Source organism: Choristoneura fumiferana, chromosome 12 (assembly GCF_025370935.1).
Source record: "Choristoneura fumiferana chromosome 12, NRCan_CFum_1, whole genome shotgun sequence".
Lineage (NCBI taxonomy): Eukaryota > Metazoa > Arthropoda > Insecta > Lepidoptera > Tortricidae > Choristoneura > Choristoneura fumiferana.
This window is the reverse complement of record NC_133483.1, coordinates 18460424-18480745: the sequence shown is the minus strand read 5'-3', so window position 1 is coordinate 18480745 and position 20322 is coordinate 18460424. Positions and strand designations below refer to the sequence as shown.

Sequence of the window (20322 nt, the reverse complement as noted above, 5' to 3'; positions counted from 1 at the left end):
AATATTATGATATATGCCTTGATTGTTGACTTTAACGACAAAAGAAGTGAGATCTAAATGGGTGCCAAGTTCAATGGTCAGTCCTGAAATATATTTATAACAATATCAAATATTTTATAACAAGTTAAAATATAATTTCTTCTTATAACTTACGATAATATATTGAAGCCTAAGGTAGTTCTGATATGCGAATTATTGAATGATTAAACGAACTTACCTTAAGTGAAGTTCAATCATAATTTTACGAAGCTCGTTGTCAGAGATATTTACAGTGTAGTTTACGTTGCTTGCAACAAACGTCATCACATTTTTGAAGATCCAAGAAAAACGAAACGCAGTGTTCTAGCCGTCCTGTTGGCAACACTGCTTGTTCTTCATTAGGTTTGAAGTTCTTCATGAGCAACCCTATATCTGGGGATCAAGTTATTAATGGGGGGGTTGGGAGATTGATCTCTGACAACGAGCTTCGTAAAATTATGATTGAACTTCACTTAAGGTAAGTTCGTTTAATCATTCAATTTTACTCCGCTCGTTGTCAGAGATATTTACAGTGTAGCTGTTTGAAGCAGGGTTGCGAATGAAAAGTTTGTCAATGTAAAAATGATAAGATATTTATTTCTATTAGTATGACTAATCAACAATAATCATCAATAACACGAAGCAATTCACAATAGTATAATCAACAATCTTTCTCATTTTAATTATAGAAGTTGAGTCGTGTTTAAGTACTTAAATTAATTATTAATTGAGTTACATATAGCAGAGCTAAAGAAAGTGGAATCTTCTATTAGAGGTCTGTTATAAAATCTAGCAAAAGTGCTAGATGAGCTGGTCCAGCCTGCGGTTTTCCGAATTAGCTCTATGCTGATTCCACTCCTCTTAGCCGCAGAAGTAGAGGCGTGTCTGGTGCTATATGCAGTGAACATTGAGGTATCTATTCCTGCTTCTCCTATTGTTGTTTTTATCCAGCGACTTATTGTTTGTACAGAGGCAGGGCGGTATGGTTTTTTAAAGGTAATAATTAATCTGTTTACATTTCCTCTTAAAGGACCAGTGATATTAATATATGATTCTAATATTGTTACAGGGCATATTTCAGTTTTTTCTTGAAAGGATTCCAACAGCAAGGTAGGTTGTGAGACTCCTGGTTTTGAGGTTTTTATAAAGTCTGGTATGTATATCTTTACAGTATTGTTTTGAAATTTTATGTTGTTAATGGTTATGAGAGATAGAGTTTGGATTCTGTGCCCAGTTGTTAAGGCCAGGACTGTAACTAGTTTTTTAGTAAGGCGTTCTAAGCTTATATTGTTGTTTGGGTATGTTAGGTGATTTAGAACTATAGCAGGGTCCCATGTAAAATCATATTTTGGTTTTGGGGGTTTTGATTTAAAAACGCCCTTCATAAGTCTTTTAATAGAGTCATCCCTCCCTATGTCGGGTCCTAGTAATAACGAAAGGGCCGATCTTGCTGAATTAATTGTTCCATATGAAGCACTATTTTGGAACCGTTCAGTTAAAAATTTGAGAACTGAGGTAACTGATTTTTTATATGGGTTGATTGAATATTTGTTGCAGAATTGCCACCATAATTTTAACGCTACATCATACTGTTTGTATGTGTTAGTTGTGAGCGAACTTAGCATGACGTTAACGGAGGCTGCAGGAACGCCTCTTTTTATGTATGCTTCCCCGATAGCAGCCCTGCAGCCAGGGTAAGTTGTTTGTGCAGCGGGTGGTTTTTCCTGAAAGGGGATGATAATAAGTTTTTATCTGGCTCAAAATAAATTAAATCAGCTGATAACAATGTGTGTATTAGAGGAAACCATGGTTGTGAAGGCCAATATGGAAACACTAATATCCCAGTTGCTCTATCATTTTTTATTTTTTGTAAGGTTTTTAGTATTAATGTAAAAGGTGGGAATGCATAGAAAAATGCATTACTCCAGCTGATGGTGAATGCATCTACTGCGAAGGCTTCGGGGTCTCTTTTCCATGATATAAATTTTTTGCATTTTGTATTTATTCTTGATGCAAACAAGTCAATGGATGGGACTCCGAATGTAGTTATTATTATCTGGTATGCGTCTTTTGAAAGTTCCCACTCTATGTTTATTTTCCTTGATTCTGCATCTGCTATGTTGTCCTTGGTATTTACATAAGATGCGTAAATCCAGATATTTCTGGATTCACACCATTTCCAGAGTTGTCTGGTAACATCATTTAGGTGAGGGAATTGGATTCCTCCCATTTTATTGATATAAGCGACTGCGGTAGTGTTGTCTACCCTGAGTAGTACTTCACAATCATGTATGTTACTAGTAAAGCATTGAAGTCCTAACAGTGCTGCTTTTAACTCTAAGTAATTTATATGGTAATTTTTTTCTGTTGCAGACCATGAACCAGAAGCTGTTTCTGTGCCACACACTGCTCCCCATCCACTGTTTGACGCATCTGTGTGAATTTCGATTTTAAAGTTGAATGTTTTAGTTAAGTTATGTTTATTAATGTTTTCGAGCCACCAATCTAATTCTTGGAATATCATTGTCGATAACGACATTTTGTTATCATAGTTTCCATCAGAGTCCAATAAAGCTAAGTATTTTTCTCGTTCTAGTATTTTGGTGTAAAGCCACCCATAAGGGATAGCAGGGCATAAGGAGTTAAGCAGACCTAGGATTTGTGCAAAGTCTCTTATTTTACATGTGGATTTGTTTTTAAATGAGTTTATTTTTTCTCTTATTTTTAACTGTTTCTCTTGTGGCACTGAAAGTGATAAGTTATTGGAGTTTAGTATGAAACCTAAATATTTGCATGATTGCGCTGGTATAAGGTTGCTTTTCTCCAAATTAATGACAAATCCTAAGTCTGTTAAAAGGCTTGTGATTTCTTTTAATTTGATTTCACAGTCTTGTTTGTTTTGGGCAAAGCAGATCCAGTCATCCAGATAGAGTGTTACTAGTGTGCCCTTGTTTCTTAAGTATGTTGTGACAGGTCTAAGTATTTTTGTGAATATAAAAGGTGAGGTGCATAATCCATAAGGTAACACATTAAATTGGAATAATTTGTCATTAAAATAAAATCTTAGGTATTTTCTAGACTCTTCGGCTATTGGTAAAGAAAAATAGGCTCTTTTAAATCGATAGTACCCATGAAGCAATTTTTTGTCATTAACTTGCATGCGGTTCTTATGTCTTCTAGTTTAAAATGTTCTGTATCAATAGATTTGTTTAGTTCTTTCAGATTAAGTATGAATCTAAAGGTTCCATTTGGTTTTGGTCTGAGAAAGATTGGAGATGTATATTGCCCTTTACAGAATGAGCATTCAGATATAGCACCGAGGTTAAGTAGTTTATTAATTTCTAACTCAAAACAATTTTGTTCAGTTAGAGACCATTTTTGTCTAATTGTGTTTTCAGGGGGAACTGGTCTAGCGAATGTGATTTTGTAACCTTGTAGCCAGTCTAATATAACATGATCATCTGTTATTGTAAGCCAATTTTGTATACAGTTTTTTAGTCTACCTGCATGTACCTGGTCTAATAGCGTCGCTGGCTGGCTCTCCGTGATGTTTGTTTCCCCCGAGTTGGTGCAGGGCGGCGAGGTGTCTGGTTGGTAGTAGGACGCCTCGTAGGTCTCTGCCCACCGCGGCCCCTTTGGTTGGTTGTCTGGTAATGCGATGGGCCTCTCCAGTTTAAAGGTTTGGATGCTGTTGATGGAGCTTTATTTGCTGTGCCTTGGATTTGTGCGGCTGTTCGTCTGACTGACTGTACAGTTTTGAGCTGATCACTAAGGCCATCCCCGAATAGTAGTTTTCCTGTTTTTGTTTCCTTACAGGCATCTTGTACTATTTTTGTAGCCGAGGAGAGAGCAAAGAATTTCCTTGATTTGCTGTCGTTGCAGTGTATTTCTGCTGCGATTTTTGCAGCATCGCTGATTTGCTCAATCAGTTTTTTGCTGTTAATATTTCCTTTTAGGATGTCTGTTAATGCCATCCCCAGACAGGATAATATTTTTGCTATCATGTTTTGTCGATTAATGATTCTTCTGTCCCTATTGAGGGACAGTTCTGAGAGTGTTGCTCCAATTTCCTTATTAAGGATTGGTGCTACCGCAGCTGGAAAATTTTTTGGTGTGGGATATTTTTTGACTAGAGTCTGTATTTGTTCTTTTGTGAGTCCCTCCGCCATAATTCGCATCCATCTTGTGGCCAGCTCACTTTGTATTGGTTCTCCCTCTTCGACTTTTTCCTCTCCTTCGTTGCCCAGAGCTGCTAGGAATTCTTCGGGGATTTGTTCTATGTTTCCTGAAAATATTTTTAACTTTTTTAGTATAGCAGTTACGATGTTTATTTAGTGGTGACTTATCGTCTATCCGCCAGGTGATAGCGCATTAGTCAGTTAAAATAATGATTGATTATGGCCAAACCTTTTCCTTTTATTTATGGTGTGGTGTAGTACTGACAAGTTGTCTATCCGCATGTGTTGTGATAGCGCATTTGTCAAGAAAATTGTAAATTTAAACATTCGTACTTAGTATTATGTCAGTTTTGGATTAAACATTTTGTTGTACACACCTTCCGTTGAAGTCCCTTGTTCAGGATTTGTTATACTCGGAGGTGGTTGTGTTGGCGGTAGCGGTTGCGTTGGTTGTTGGCTCGGCGGTGGTGGTGGTAGTGTTATGGGTTCTGGCGACGTAGATCGTTGTGGTGAAGTCGAGGTTTCTTCTTGATGTTCCAATTTTCTTTGTAATCTTCTAATCTTCTTCTTAATATATTCCGGGTCTATTGAATGTCTTTTGGTTTTCCCCATTGTTAAGTATATTAAGTAGTTTATTGTGATTTTTCGTACTTTCCGTTAACTTTGGATCCACTTTATTTCGAGTTGAGAAGAAAAGAAAAAGAAGAAATGGCGCGCGCGAAGTAATTATTTTGTCTATGCTCATTATTGGGTTGTTCGAGTCAAAGTAAAAAAAGATCGTCGACTAGTGTTGTGTAATAAAAAACCAACCCATTTGACGTTTCGCGACCTAACCTCTTTTTGTTATTGTTATAATACAAAGTAAAAACCATTATTTCGCGAAGTGTTTTCTTCAATTATCATTATGGGAAATATGTTCGTCTCGCCACATAATGCATAATATTACATATTTTGTTAATCTATTACTTACCCGGAACTTCACTTGTGCCGAATGTTCGAGCATAATAAGTATTGTTTACATACCGACTCTCCGGCAGATTAATACTTTTTTGTTATTGTAATACTTGGTTCCATCATTATTTATCGTTATAACACTTCTAATCACCACATTTTTGCTTTAAACCATTATTGTTGATTATTTAAAATAAAACAAGTGACAGCGTTTGACACAAAACACCGTAATGAAGAACAAGCAGTGTTGCCAACAGGACGGCTAGAACACTGCGTTTCGTTTTTCTTGGATCTTCAAAAATGTGATGACGTTTGTTGCAAGCAACGTAAACTACACTGTAAATATCTCTGACAACGAGCGGAGTAAAATTATAATGTATCTACTAAAACAGTCATGGAAGAATAAAATAAGAGTTTGCGAAAGCTATAAAACAAGTTTATTTTAGGTAATTCCCAAAGGAATAAACGAAGTAATAAAGGAAATTCAATTCAACAGTCGGATATCTAGGCATTTTTACTTTGAATGACGCATTTTTTTTCGTTCAGAATTAGGTAATTCTGTGTTCTCCTTACTTAGAATCACGAGCACTATTGATTTGGACGAAGAAAAAAAGTGTCCCTAATTTATTTTTTTGACACTTTTGCGACTTTTTTTCATAAAGTTTACATTACATGGGTTGTCACGACGACACATGAAATTTTTATAGAAAATTGAGGACATTTTTTTTCCTAATGAAAATCAATAATGCTCGTGATTTTGCAATGAGTAACGAAAACCCAGAATTATACCTAATTCTGAAATAAAATAATTTTAGCGCCATTTAAGGTGAAAATGCCTATCTGATGCTTTACGCGTGTGAAGCCACGGGTAAAGTCTAGTTAAAATAAATAAATAAATATCATGGGACACTTAACACCAATTGACCTAGTCCCAAACTAAGCAAAGTTTGTACTATGGATACTAGGCAACGGACAAACATACTTATATAGATAAATACATACTTAAATAGATTAACATCCAAGACACGAGAACAAACATTCGTGTTATTCACACAGGTATCTGCCCCGGCCGGGAATCGAACCCGGGACCTCAAGCTTCGTAGTCAGGTTCTCCAACCACTTGGCCATCAGGTCGTCTAGTTAGTTCACAACTAAGTAACTCTCAATTAAATTATTGAAATGTTACACTTCATTTATCAAGAGCAGCCACAATTACCCAATGCACAGTCTAAATATTTATAATGACTTTCGTTTTCCATAAATGATAAGTTATGTAAATTGGGACAGTGGGCCAGCTTAATCCAATAAGCACCAACCTGTGGCACTGAGATCCAATCAATCAAATACTGTTGTAATTTAACTTTAAGAGGGTGCAGCAAAGTCGGTTGCCATACAAATGTGGGATTGTAGATTGAAAAAAAAAACACTTTAACTTACATCGAAAATACAAAATAAAAAAAATCATCATTCAAATAAAAAATACAAAAAGATTCCAAAAATCAATCTTACTTTAACTTACCGCGTCAAAAGCGTGACTTAATTTTCCATCAAAAAATCTGATGAAGAACCTTTACATTACAGGGAAGTTGAGTAAAGCTTATTCAAAAGACTGCTAAGTTAGTAGTGTTTGGTTTATGTTACATAATAGAAAAAAAAAAACTTTCGAAGTGAAAACACCCGGCGCTGATTTTCAGCCATCACCGTCGTTGATACTGAGATCGCTATTAATTATATAAAATTATGTATACATTATGCATTATACATAAATATACATAATTATGTAAAACGCGTAGCGATAAAAACGAGGGTGCTGGCTGAAAATCAGCGCGGGGGTGTTTTCACTTCGAAAGTTGTTTTTTTTCTATTATGTAATATAATCAAACACTATTAACGGCAGTCTTTCGAATAAGCTTCATTGAACTTTCCTGTAAAGGTTGTTCAGTCAGCGTCATATAGTACGTAGCAGTCAAGGCCACCAAATACTTTGAAGCACCCAAAATGTTCATTAACAATGATACAGCCAAAGCGGTCAAATTGTTTGGCCATCCATCGTGTTCAAATATAGCGGAGCACGCACAACGTCTAATACTTGGTGACATCCAAGCCAGCATTAGTCCCGTGACAGCCACATCGCCACTGGTAGCGTAGCACCCAGAGTATTCAAAAGTGTGGAACACATTAGAAAACTGAACTTTATTTTAATTAAATTAAAATTGAATTTTAATTCACCTCGGGTTAATAATATGTTACTTCACACTCACTACTGATAAAGTGAGAAAAAAATTGACATTTTAGAATCTTTGTGCCATTGACGTAAGATCCAATTCTGCACGACTAGTTTTATTTTTCACTAGAGTTATGCTCTATTTGAATTGTGTTACTTCAATAGAATCAATCAAACCGTCATTAATTTAAAACCTTGAGACAGACATATGCAATGACGGCAATGACAAGTCTGCACTGTTTTCGAGAACTGTTGACATACGAATAGATATTAGAATGAAATCACCATTATTTGTAAAAATATTTTATTTCAAACTAAACGAAAAAAAATACATTATCATTTTATCATCATTTTTGACCTATACTAATATTTTATTAATTAATATTCTATTAGTACCTACCTACTTAAATTTAATTCCACGCGAACGAAGACGTGAGTAAGAAGTAATTGGAATCAAAATTGTGGGGAAAGAAAAGTTAAAAGCGGGTATATCCACCCTCAGCAATAATGACATCACTAAGCCTTTGACGCATGGATCGCACAGCATTGTAGCAGAAAACATTACCTCTTAACGATTCCCATGTGGCAATGACATGTTGTCGTAAAGATGCTGTGGTCCTCGCTTGAGTGCTATCCCAAACTTGAACCATTTTTCCCCACAAGTTTTCGATAGGGTTCAAGTCGGGGCTAAGAGGTGGGAAAACAATTTGCTCCAAGTCCCTTGTTTGGTCGAGATAGTTACGTACTATCCTACAGTTATGGACGGAACTGTTGTCCTGGACAAATTTTATTATTTGGCCGGGGTAAAATACTTGGGCTGTGGGCAACAATACATCTTCAAGAATTTCTTTATACCGTTGCCCATTTAAACGGCCGCCTACTTCTACCAACTCTCCGGGCCCATCTTGTGACATCCACCCCCAAAACCCTAGAGTGATTCGTCCACTTCTATTGTTAGATATAACATTTTTATCTTCATATCGAGTATTGTTCATCCTCCACAGTGAAAGGCGACCTCGTGCAGATGAACAGAATACTTTTTCGTCTAAGAAAACGACATTTTCAAAATTGTAGTTCAAGTAATTTTGGGCAAATTGTAAACGCAGTGCTTTGTGCCTCGGCGTGAGTGCAGGTTTTTTGGCAGGAATTCTATGATGTAATCCGTTCTCGTGAAATCGCCTTCTTATTGTCGACTGTGACACACCAAATTCCGTAGACAGATTGCTTGAATTTACAAAGCGATCATTCTTAGCCCGCTGTATTATTTGTCTGTCTTCGTCCACGTTTGTCCGACGTGGACGTCCAAACGTCACGTGATTTTTCAGATTTCTATCCATATCCCATCTTTCTATCCATCGATATACCGAATTTCTCTAAAATAAAAACACATGGGATATTGAATGTTTTGATGGGATTCAAGTTATTAAGTTTAGGGACCTCATACATTTGAACTAAGTGGACTCGAGAGGAGGACGGTGGGCAATACCGCTAAACTCGGTAGATACTTAAATATTTCTCAAAATAAAAGGACTGGATTGTCGTCTCAAGATATTTATGTAAAAATGTCCCAATTTATTTGTTTTTATTTATTATTATGTATCGTATGCGTATATACTGTTATGCGTCGGGACGTAATCTATTTACTATTTATAGGAAATCAATAAATATAAATAAACTTACGGATATACCAAGCTCATTTGAGATATCTGTCACAGAAACGTTTTCTTCTCTCAAATAAATAATCTTGTGCCTCATTTCTTCGCTTATATAATTATTCATATTTAATGATAGCAGAATTTCTGAACAAATACTTAATACGAAAACATCTAATCAGTAAGTTGTTCATTCAAATGCACTTGACGTTGAAGATGGTTATGTCACGTCAGTCTGTAAGGATTTCTTTTTAAATATGCTTTACCAGTCTGTTAATGTAAAAAAATAGTTCTTATTATCTACCTACTCGAAGATAAATTTGAAATCGGAACACCGTCTGAATTGTATTGAAAGGGAATTATAGGTATGATGTGTTCCACACTTTTGAATAGTTTGGGTGCTACGATACCAGTGGCGATGTGGCTGCCACGATACTAATGCTGGCTTGGATGTCACCAAGTATTAGACGTTGTGCGTGCTCCACACTTTTGAATACTCTAGGTGCTACGCTACCAGTGGCGATGTGGCTGTCACGGGACTAATGCTGGCTTGGATGTCACCAAGTATTAGACGTTGTGCGTGCTCCGCTATATTTGAACACGATGGATGGCCCAAACAATTTGACCGCTTTGGCTGTATCATTGTTAATGAACATTTTGGGTGCTTCAAAGTATTTGGTGACCTTGACTGCTACGTACTATATGACGCTGACTGTTCATCAGCATTTTTGATGGAAAATGAAGTCACGCTTTTGACGCGGTACACTTTGCTTATAATGTATAACATTTATCAACCACAATTTTAAAAAAACTGTTGTTTTTACAGCTGTTACTTAACAGTCAAATAAACGCAATCACGTACTGAAATATTCCAGATAAATTTTGGTGCAGATTGCAAGCCTTCTTTGTGTGGCTGCCGGCACGGAGTTCGGTTAATAGTCGGAAAGAGTTCTTCCGTCACGCTGCGCCCGCACTGCTATCTATCAATTGATCGTTAATCTATTGGTTTAATAGAAAAACCGTGTGTCACACCGAAGTGTAACGGCCATACGACAACTGCGGCAAGACGAACAATCCTTCTGTCCCACCCAACTACAAATAGAAATAGGTACGAAGATATTATATCTGTTTGTTAGCTTTGGCGTTTGAGAGCGATTACGATTTTCGGCTGGTCGGCCGGATCCCCGTAGTCTAATTGGTACCTGTAGCGCGTAAATCCACAGGAGGTGCAGTTTTAAAACCCGTCCGGCACACCGTAAATCATTTGCGTTTTAAAAATCTGTCTATTACACAAATTAAATAGTTAAAGCTGTGGGTTTGCGGTGGATGCAGGCCTCTTTCAACTGAAACAACTAGGTCTATATCCAACAGTGGACGCCCTGCGGCTGATATGATAATGAGCACAATTTTTATTTTTAAATCTGAAGATGACATCTCTATTCGTATACTGTGTAAATCCACCGTACTTAACATTAGTAAGTCAAGCAAATGATAAATTTAATTATTGGCACATGCTAGTCATCAATCAAAACTACCTAGTTGTGGACGTAATCCTTCTATTTACTAACGCAAGTTGATTGCTAGAATACCAATATGGGGATGCTTGCATAACTGTGGAAGTTGCCACTGATTTTTTTCTAGCACAGTGATGGATAAAATACGGCCCGCTAAAGGATTTAATACGGCCCGGCCTTCGAAATAAATAGTAATACAGCCCGCGATAATTATTATTTTCATCGTCCTGCGACATAAAATAGAATGGTAAAATTCTAGCCCTCTTCTAAATAAATATGTAACATTCTGGTCCCCCGAAGAAAGTTTACTCATCACTGTTCTAGCACATCTTATGCTGAGTAGAGACCCTTTTTGGTATCCTGTGGTGTCATCTTATTTATTCTACTATATTATGTATTCTGGCAAAGAAAGCATCCTCATTTTCATTCCCATGCCTACAGAACCTGACGTCAAAATGGGCAGCAGCGCTCTATATTGCCCGTTGATATTTTATTGAAAATACAACGGACGAACTAACTATATTTTTTTAGGAATTAAACCTATTTGCTGCTATGTAGGAGAAAGTACAGCATCTGCTTACCAGGGTAATATGTAGGTCATTGATATGATGTTTAACGAGTGATTTTATTGGAGTATTGTCATACAAACCTTGTCCTTATAATTACATAAAAACAAAACGAAATAGCCACATATAAGTACAGATATCCGGAATTAAGTGTATTACAATAGTATGGGGTCTATTATTAATGAGCAGGTAAATTTAGGTCCGTGATCAGTGCGTTTAAAACCGGGAGTGATCACCGTATGGTACGAGGCTCATTGAATATCCAGTTCAAGCTTGAAAGGTCTCGACTGATGAAATCTACGCTCCGCCCAGAACCTGCTCAGCTCCAAAACCCCGAGAGCTTTCAGCTCGAACTTCAAAATCGTTTCGAATGCCTAGGTAGCGAGGTGGACGATTACAACGACGGGTTTGTGGAAGCTGTCCATATGGTCGGGTCTAAGTTCTTCAAGACCCGCCGTACTAGAACCAAAAGGCTTTCGGATTCCACCCTTAGGCTCATGGAGGTGAGGCGTGAGATGATTTTGCAGTCTTCTGGTGACGCTTCTCGTTATCGGCAGCTCAACAGACAGATCTCAAAGTCTCTGAAGCGCGATGTACGCCGATTTAATACTACCAGTATTGAAGAGGCTATTGAGCGTAACAGGGGCTCTAAGGTGTTTACCAGGGATCTGTCTGTTGGTCAAAGCCAGTTGATGAAGCTCAAGACCGACGACGGCAGAATCGTTTCATCCAAACCTGAGCTGTTGGAGGAAGTTGAGAGGTTTTATGGACAGCTATACACGACAACCCGAACACCTGTCGAAAAATCTAGCTAAAGACCCGAGGGCTAGATTAACCCGACACTATACCGAAGACATCCCGGACGTCAGCCTGTACGAGATTAGTATGGCCCTCAAGCAGCTTAAGAATGGCAAAGCCCCGGGTGACGACGGAATTACAGCCGAACTCCTGAAGGCGGGTGGTAGACCAGTCCTTAAGGGCCTTCAGACGCTGTTTAGTTCCGTCCTTCACCAAGGGAGAACGCCGAAAGCATGGAACAGAAGTGTGGTGGTGCTCTTCTTCAAAAAAGGTGATAACACCTTGCTGAAGAACTATAGACCCATCTCACTTCTGAGCCATGTTTACAAGCTATTTTCCAGGGTCATCACAAACCGTCTCACACGCAGGCTTGACGACTTCCAGCCTCCCGAACAAGCCGGCTTCCGAAAAGGCTATAGTACCGTAGACCACATACATGCGCTGCGGCAGGTTATACAGAAGACTGAAGAGTATAACCTCCCCCTTTGCCTAGCATTTGTGGACTACGAGAAAGCCTTCGATTCGATCGAGACTTGGGCTGTGCTGCAGGCTCTCCAGCGGTGCCAAGTTGACTATCGGTATATCGAAGTGTTGAAGTGTCTGTACGAAAACGCCACTATGTCCGTCCGATTACAGGATCAGAGCACGAAGCCTATTCCTCTGCAGCGGGGAGTCAGACAAGGAGATGTGATCTCTCCGAAACTGTTCACCGCTGCATTGGAGGATGCTTTTAAGGTTTTGGACTGGAAAGGACGAGGCATCAACATTAATGGCGAGTATTTCACTCATCTTCGATTCGCCGACGACATTGTAGTCATGGCTGAGACCATGGAGGACCTCGGTGCTATGCTCGCTGACCTCAGTAGAGTTTCCGACCGAGTTGGCCTGAAAATGAACATGGACAAGACGAAAGTCATGTCTAATGTCCATGTTGTACCAACTCCCGTAATAGTCGGAGACTCTGCGCTCGAAGTTGTTGACGACTATGTATACCTGGGACAAACGGTCCAGTTAGGTAGGTCCAACTTTGAGAAAGAGATCACTCGTCGAATCCGACTCGGCTGGGCAGCGTTCGGGAAGCTTCGTAGTGTCTTTTCGTCCAAATTACCGCAGTGTTTGAAGTCAAAAGTCTTTGACCAGTGTGTGTTGCCAGTGATGACATACGGATCTGAGACGTGGGCGCTAACGATGGGCCTCATGAGAAAACTCAAAGTCACTCAGAGGGCTATGGAGAGGGCTATGCTCGGGGTTTCTCTGCGGGATAGAATTAGAAATGATGATATCCGCAGTAGAACTAAGGTTACCGACATAGCCCGAAGAATTGCGAAACTAAAGTGGCAGTGGGCGGGGCACATTGCTCGCAGGACGGATGGCCGATGGGGCCAGAAGGTTCTCGAATGGCGTCCGCGGACCGGGAGACGAGCTGTCGGTAGGCCTCCAACAAGATGGAGCGACGACTTGGTTAAGATCGCGGGATCGCGGTGGATGCGGAAAGCACAAGACCGGTCTGAGTGGAGAGCCTTGGGGAGGCCTATGTCCAGCAGTGGACGTCTTTCGGCTGACATGATGATGATGATGAAATTTAGTTTAATCTCCATTGCTACGGCTTGGATCCAATTTCAGCAATGGTAGTTAATAAAACATGCCTTGACAGTAAATAAATAAAAATCAAGGTAGTTTTGAAGGACGGTTTAAAAAAAATATTAATAATTTGTGGGTAGTTTTGTTTTGTTTCATAAAACGTATGTGGGTACTTGGGGAGTTACAGTGACAAGTTAAAACGGTGGTTGTGGTTCGTTAGTCTAACAACTGGTAGCATGGTGTACGGTTGTGTCACTCTGAAGATGAGCTCTGGTTGAGTTCGAAACGCGTCAGTGTAGTGTGGTGGTGATAGATGGGTTTGTGTGATTTGTGTGTGTTCTTACAGTGTGGAGGTGGAGGAACTGCATGAACACGCATATTTTGCATAAGCTTAGCTATCATAAGGTCGCGGGTGAGCAAGGAAATTATTTTAGTTCATTGATATGGACCTCCGCAAAGTAACGCCTGATTCAATAAAGTATTACTCTTCACTCAGCCATTGACTTTTATTTTTGTATAATAGATACATTATCATTATTAACTTGAAACTGGTTTACTTTTGTTTCCGCATCAATTTGCCATATTAAAACCTTAGTCTAAAACATTCCTAGCAATCGAAATGAGGAAGCTAATTGAAATATGACATTTCGTGCAAGTGTCCAAGTGTCCTTATACGGGTGTGACAGTTATTTATGAAATCTCGTTTCACACAGATAACTGAGTTTCAAACCGTTCACTTAGTACAGGATCTTTTATAGGCGACGACTTGCACCATTCTAGTATACGAATGGTATTTTTATTAAAAAAATTTTTACTAGAGTAACGTGAATGAGTTTGTTATAGAAATGTTTAATTTATAATTCATGTCATTTCCATAATATACGAGTACTAACCAAAAAATAGGGTGCCAAACTATTTCCATAAGCTGGCGCGGCGGAAGGCGGAAAATAAAAATCGGCAAAATGCCAGGTTCTCGGTTATTATCGGTTCTCGGATAATTATACCTGTCACCTTTGAGACCCTGGGTTCATGGGGCCCTGGCGCAGCGCCTGGTTGGCACAACTGGAGACCAAAGGGTCGGCAGCTATCTCGAATCTCTCAAAGAATTAGCGTAGGCCTGCGTATCTAAAGAGAAAACGCTGCCGGTCTTTTGGGCACAATGCCACGGGGGCCATTTCTAAATTTAAATTAGTTTTAAGAGACTAGCTTTCATTTAAGTTAATCTAGTTATTTAATTTCTACTTCGTTATTTAATGTATTCATCATCATCATCGTGTCAGCCGAAAGACGTCCACTGCTGGACATAGGCCTCCCCAAAGGCTCTCCACTCAGACCGGTCTTGTGCTTTTCGGTTCCACCGCGATCCCGCGATGTTTACTGTTTTGTAAATATAATGATTTCGCCATAGTTTACTTCATTTAAATCGGTTCAACTGTTTAAACATGAAGGTAACAGACATACTCTATTAATTTCACATTAATAATAAGTAGTTGGGCGACCGAGCTTTGCTGGGGCTATAACTAAATAGATAATAAGCGTTTCCCCAGAGATAAGACCAAGCTAGATCGATTTGTCATCCCCAAAATCCCCCATATACCAAATTTACCCCCCAAATATATCTAAAGCCTGACCTGATATATATGACTATTCGCCATGGTGCGGATTTTTCATTGGAACTAATTTTAATGATTGTCAGTGTCACTGTAACAAAAATGCCCAAACGATTAGTAGTCAACAACGGATCATTGTAAATAATGTTTATAGGTAATAAACTACTGAAAAAAAAAAACGCTTGGGGAATGAAACTATTTCACTTCAAAACCTTTCCAAATTAACATCAGAGCTAACAGATAAACGTTGTAGACAAGTGAAAATGACATTGTTCCGACTATACTGAACTATTGCCATATAAATAAGAACAATAGCGCCCTCTTGATAATATAGCCATATATTTTTGGTTTACCTTTACAAGAATTTAAGAATAATAGATAGAGTACTAATATGGATTGTATTTTATTGATATCCGCATTCGATGATCGCAATCAATAATTGAAAAATACATTAAGATTGGTTTTTTGGAATCTTTTTGTATTTTTTATTTCAATTCCAAATTTTTACTTTTACGGTCATCCCGTAAAACCGAAATTGAAAATACAAACTGAAATATAGATGCACAGAAAAAACAGAAAAATAAGACCATCACTGGGAATCGAACCCAGGTCCTCGGTAATCCGTACCACGTGCTATACCGCTACACCACTGAGGGTCCATCAGTGGTGTAGCGGTATAGCACGTGGTACGCCACTGATGGACCATCAGTGGTGTAGCGGTATAGCACGTGGTACGGATTACCGAGGACCTGGGTTCGATTCCCAGTGATGGTCTTATTTTTCTGTTTTTTCTGTGCATCTATATTTCAGTTTGTATTTTCAATTTTGAAAAATACATGTTTATAGCAATACGATCAAACATTTCTCAATTATGTCTGTGGGTCTGTTTCCGGCTCGCGAGCTAAACACTCGTAATGACCCGGTCATCTAACAAAAGCATAGAAAGGTAACGCACGCGCACGTAATACTCGATCACGGCATACTTATATTAATTGATGTTAGTCAGTACGGTAATCAATAAAAGTTAACTACTATCTATGTGCTAATACTAATATACAGTGTGTGGCCCAGAACCGGGGCACCGGGGGTAATATTAAAAACCGGCCAAGAGCGTGTCGGACACGCCCGAAATAGGGTTCCGTAGCCATTACGAAAAATTAAATATTTTTTTTCTAAGGATTTCGTATTTTGCACGGAATATTACAAGTTTAGGTATATCTAATAATTGTCAAGAAAACTTAACCGTTATAGTTTTCTTTGTAAGTTTGATACACTTCATGAATTTTTTCAAATTTTTCCACCCACCGGTTTAAATTTTAGAGGGGGGGGGGGACGCTCGATTTTAATCAAAGTTTGCACTTTAAAGTTGAATATTTTGCAAACTAATCACTGAATCGTCGTCGTTTTAGCAACACCGTAATGGTTTTAAGAGACCTACCCAACGAGACCCCAGACTACAAGATTGGATGAGAAAAAAAAATCACCCCCACTTTACGTCTATGGGAGTCTACTCTAAAAATTTTTTTTTTTAATTTTTATTGTACCATTTTGTCGTCATAATTTACTTACATATACATATATTCGTGCAAAAATACAGCTTTCTAGCACTGATAGTCCCTGAGCGAAGCCGCGGACGGACAGACAGACAGACATGGCGAAACTATAAGGGTTCCGTTTTTGCCATTTTGGCTACGGAACCCTAAGAACAGAGGCTAATTGGATCATCATGGTCCCACTTAATTAAAATCAAAACTTAACTTTTGTTTTTAACAAACTTAATCGTTAATTCAATGTACGCCATCCTAGAACCCAACTGACGTCGCCTGTCACGCTACTAATATCAAACATTTTGCTCTACATCGCTTCTTCGAATAAACTTTAAATTGTAATAAAAAATAAAAATAAATAGCTGAAGTGGGACTGGGCCGGACATGTCTGCCGCATGCACTCGGACCGATGGGCACGGATCGTAACCGAATGGGATCCGAGGGATGGGCATAGGAGCAGAGGCAGACCCAAGAGGAGATGGCGGGACGACCTGAGCGCTTTTCAGCTCGATTGGCAGGTGCATGCTCAGGACAGGGAAGAGTGGCGGAGAAAAGGGGAGGCCTTTGCCCAGCAGTGGGACATAATACAGGCTACATAAAAAAAAACTAATTATTTTTAAACTCACTGAACTAATGTTGTTCGGTTTGACGAGTACGATCTAAGTTTTAATTATTTGCCCGTGTTACAGACCACAGCCGGTACATACTTGGTTCAGCAGATCTCGTTGCCGTTAGAGTGATAATTGTATTTATTTTCATTTTAAATTGTGATACTAATATTACCTTTTATACTATTAAACCGAGCAATATGTTACCTGCATTAATTACGCCACAACGAATCGTGCAAAAATATCTGACACGTCCTACCGGCTTTTGAAATAGAGGCGTATTAGATATTTATGCACATTTTCATTCTCAAAGCGCTTAGAACGAAAATGTGCAACGGAAAACCTTTGATCAGCAGTGGACGTCTTACGGCTTATGATGAAAAAAAAATTTCATCTTATGTGAACATTTTCAGCATAAGAAAATTTTCTAGAATGTGTAAGGGCACTGAATGATTCATCTGCGTGTTTCACGGGAAAATCCGGGATCGAATGAAATGAATCTAGGCATACTTCACTCCGCCTTGTCGGCGAGATAAGCATGACTGTTTAAGATGACGCATGAAGTTTCCATGTTAGAAAAGTAACCGAGATAACGAATAGTCACTACCTTGTTCTGCACTTAAGGGGATCCCATGCCCATATGACCTTCGATCTGAATTCCTTAGTTTTCTTATGATTTTTGTAGCTTATTATATTAAAAACAACGGCTTAAAGCAATATAGTATCCCATATTTACTTCAAAGTTCATTGTTTTCGAGATATTTGTGTAATTAGTTTCAAATGAAAACCCTCAACCAGTTTTTAGAGACGTCAAAGACGAGCCCAAATATGTAGATTTCGTATATGTTAGATCTTTCACTTCAATACAGATACGAAATAAGTGTTTCATCATACAATGTTTAAAAAAGCATACAAAATTAAGTATTCATTTTATTCAAAATCTGGTAGACAAAAATGGAGATATAAGATTAGAAAACCGATAGCCGTTTGACTTATAATTCTATCTGTAGTGCAAAAGTAGGAGATACGATTCAAAACTTGACAAAAATCGATGAAAACCTCGGGTAGCCCCTTAACGACGTAAATTGATGCTTGAAACTGTTTCTACGTTACGGCTTCATTGTAGCAGCTGTGGTCGGTCACGATAAATTCAAATTCAAATTCTTTATTTTGGACAAACAGAGCATCCATAGTGTGTTAGTAATTAAACAAACAAAAAAAAGACAATACATTTTAAACTAATTATTTAAAAATATAATATAATATTATAAAACTAATAATAAATAATATAAACCTTCTATTATTTTATCTGATTAAGTTCAAATTGCGAAAATTTGATACAATAAATAATAATATAAATATCATGGGATTCATGGGACACCTAAGCTGACACCAATTGACCTAGTCCCAAACTAAGCAAAGCTTGTACTATGGCTAGAAGGCAACGGATAAACATACTTATATGGATAAATATGTACATATTAAACGTCCAAGACCCGAGAACAAACATTCGCATTATTCACACAAATATCTGCCCCAGCCGGGAATCGAACCCGGAACCTCAGGCTTCGTGTCAGGTTCTCTAACCACTTGGCCATTCGGTCGTCACAAAATAATCAAATCAGGAAAATTTACTCTCGTTATCTCGTTATTTCCACAGAATCTGGATGATATTTCAAAATTTCAACCAGTAAAATTAGAGACAGGAAATTAGGCACTGTTGTTTATAATGCAACGTCAATAAAGACCACGATGTAATTTTTGCGAATTCCTACGTGACTTTAGTAAAATTCCGGAATTTTAATTGAATTGCTGTACATATCTAATGATTTACGCACGCAAAACCGCGGGAAAACACTAGTTTTAAAATAAAAATATGAGATAATCATCCATAATAGATAATTCTTAAAGCAGATACCAGTAACGCAATATATCAAACCTCATACTTAATTCAAACATCCTTAACAACAACCAATTATTTTTGCCATGATTACGTTCAATTACTCGACATACTTCCGCAAAGGCTAAACCAACATACAAGATCACAGAATATTTACAAAGATACTTGCGCGTACGGCGAAATTTGGTACTAAACTCAAATTGATTACCCAACTACATGGGTTGAAACACTTGAAACGTATTCTTTCTTTAGTCGGAGTGTAGTAGCTTTTATAATTGCGTAGACAGTGGCGCCTCGGGTGAGTGAAGAGAAGAGTTGGTAGCGATAGAAAGCATTTTTCTATTAATGATAAATTACCTTTTATAATCTGCATACGTGATTAAAATTGTATGGTTAAGGGGGAGACTTAAATGGGTGTTTTTAGATAGATCCGGAGTATTTTGCAGACGACTTTGACTCGGAACTTTGAAAGGTAGCTTTCAGTGGCCTACTCGATCCTTTGGCTTTGCGGAGAGATGTGGCGTCTCTCTGCATATTATATCGCATCTACCATGGGGAGTGTTCTGACGAACTTTTCGAATTGCTGCCTGCGGCTAAATTCCACTACCGCACTTCGAGGAACCGTCTGTCTTTCCATCCTCACCATCTTGATATTGGCAGTCTAGTACCGTGCGTTTTAAGCGAAACTTCTTTCCTCGCACGACGAAGATCTGGAATCAGCTTACAGCGGCAACATTCCCGGAGCGTTACAACTTAGGGATCTTTAAAAAACGAGCCTATCAATTCCTTAAAGGGTCGGCAAACGCACCTGTGATTCCCCTCGTGTTGCGGGTGTCCATGGGCGACGGTGATCGCTCTCCATCAGGTGACCCGTCTGCTCGTTTCCCCCTCGTTTTATAAAAAAAAAAAAAAAAAGTGTGTCGAAAAAAACAACTTCCGACGAACAGAGTACATGTAGGTATTATGATTAAATATAAAATTTTAGTAGGTATGACAGTAGCAGTGGCTCCTTAACAATAAATATAGGTATACTCAAATTTGATGTCACAGTGTATCATACGCGTAGTAGGCGTGCCGCAGCTACCAGGTTCACTTTCTCGCCAATTTGTCGATCATTCCCTGCCAAGTGAAACTGGCAAATTGCTTTATTATTTTGAAGGGATTCATATATTTGG

The 20322-nt window shown here is 38.5% G+C and overlaps 1 protein-coding gene across 4 annotated transcripts; it reads right to left on the bottom strand.

The window, feature by feature from the left end:
- Positions 1-725: 725 nt before the first annotated feature.
- On the bottom strand, positions 726-5151 carry LOC141433838 (uncharacterized). 4 transcript variants are annotated; one of them, XM_074095935.1, is made up of 3 exons: positions 4574-5151; positions 3522-4303; positions 726-1742 (listed from the first exon to the last, which is right to left on the bottom strand). In XM_074095935.1, exons 2-3 carry the CDS (start codon positions 3525-3527, stop codon positions 735-737), a joined length of 1014 nt encoding a protein of 337 aa, XP_073952036.1. In that variant the 5' UTR covers positions 3528-4303; positions 4574-5151; the 3' UTR covers positions 726-734. The 4 variants fall into 4 exon arrangements, with proteins under 4 accessions (XP_073952036.1, XP_073952039.1, XP_073952037.1 ...); XM_074095938.1 differs by having other exon boundaries at positions 3532-4303; XM_074095936.1 differs by having other exon boundaries at positions 3522-5151.
- Between the last annotated feature and the right edge of the window lie 15171 nt (positions 5152-20322).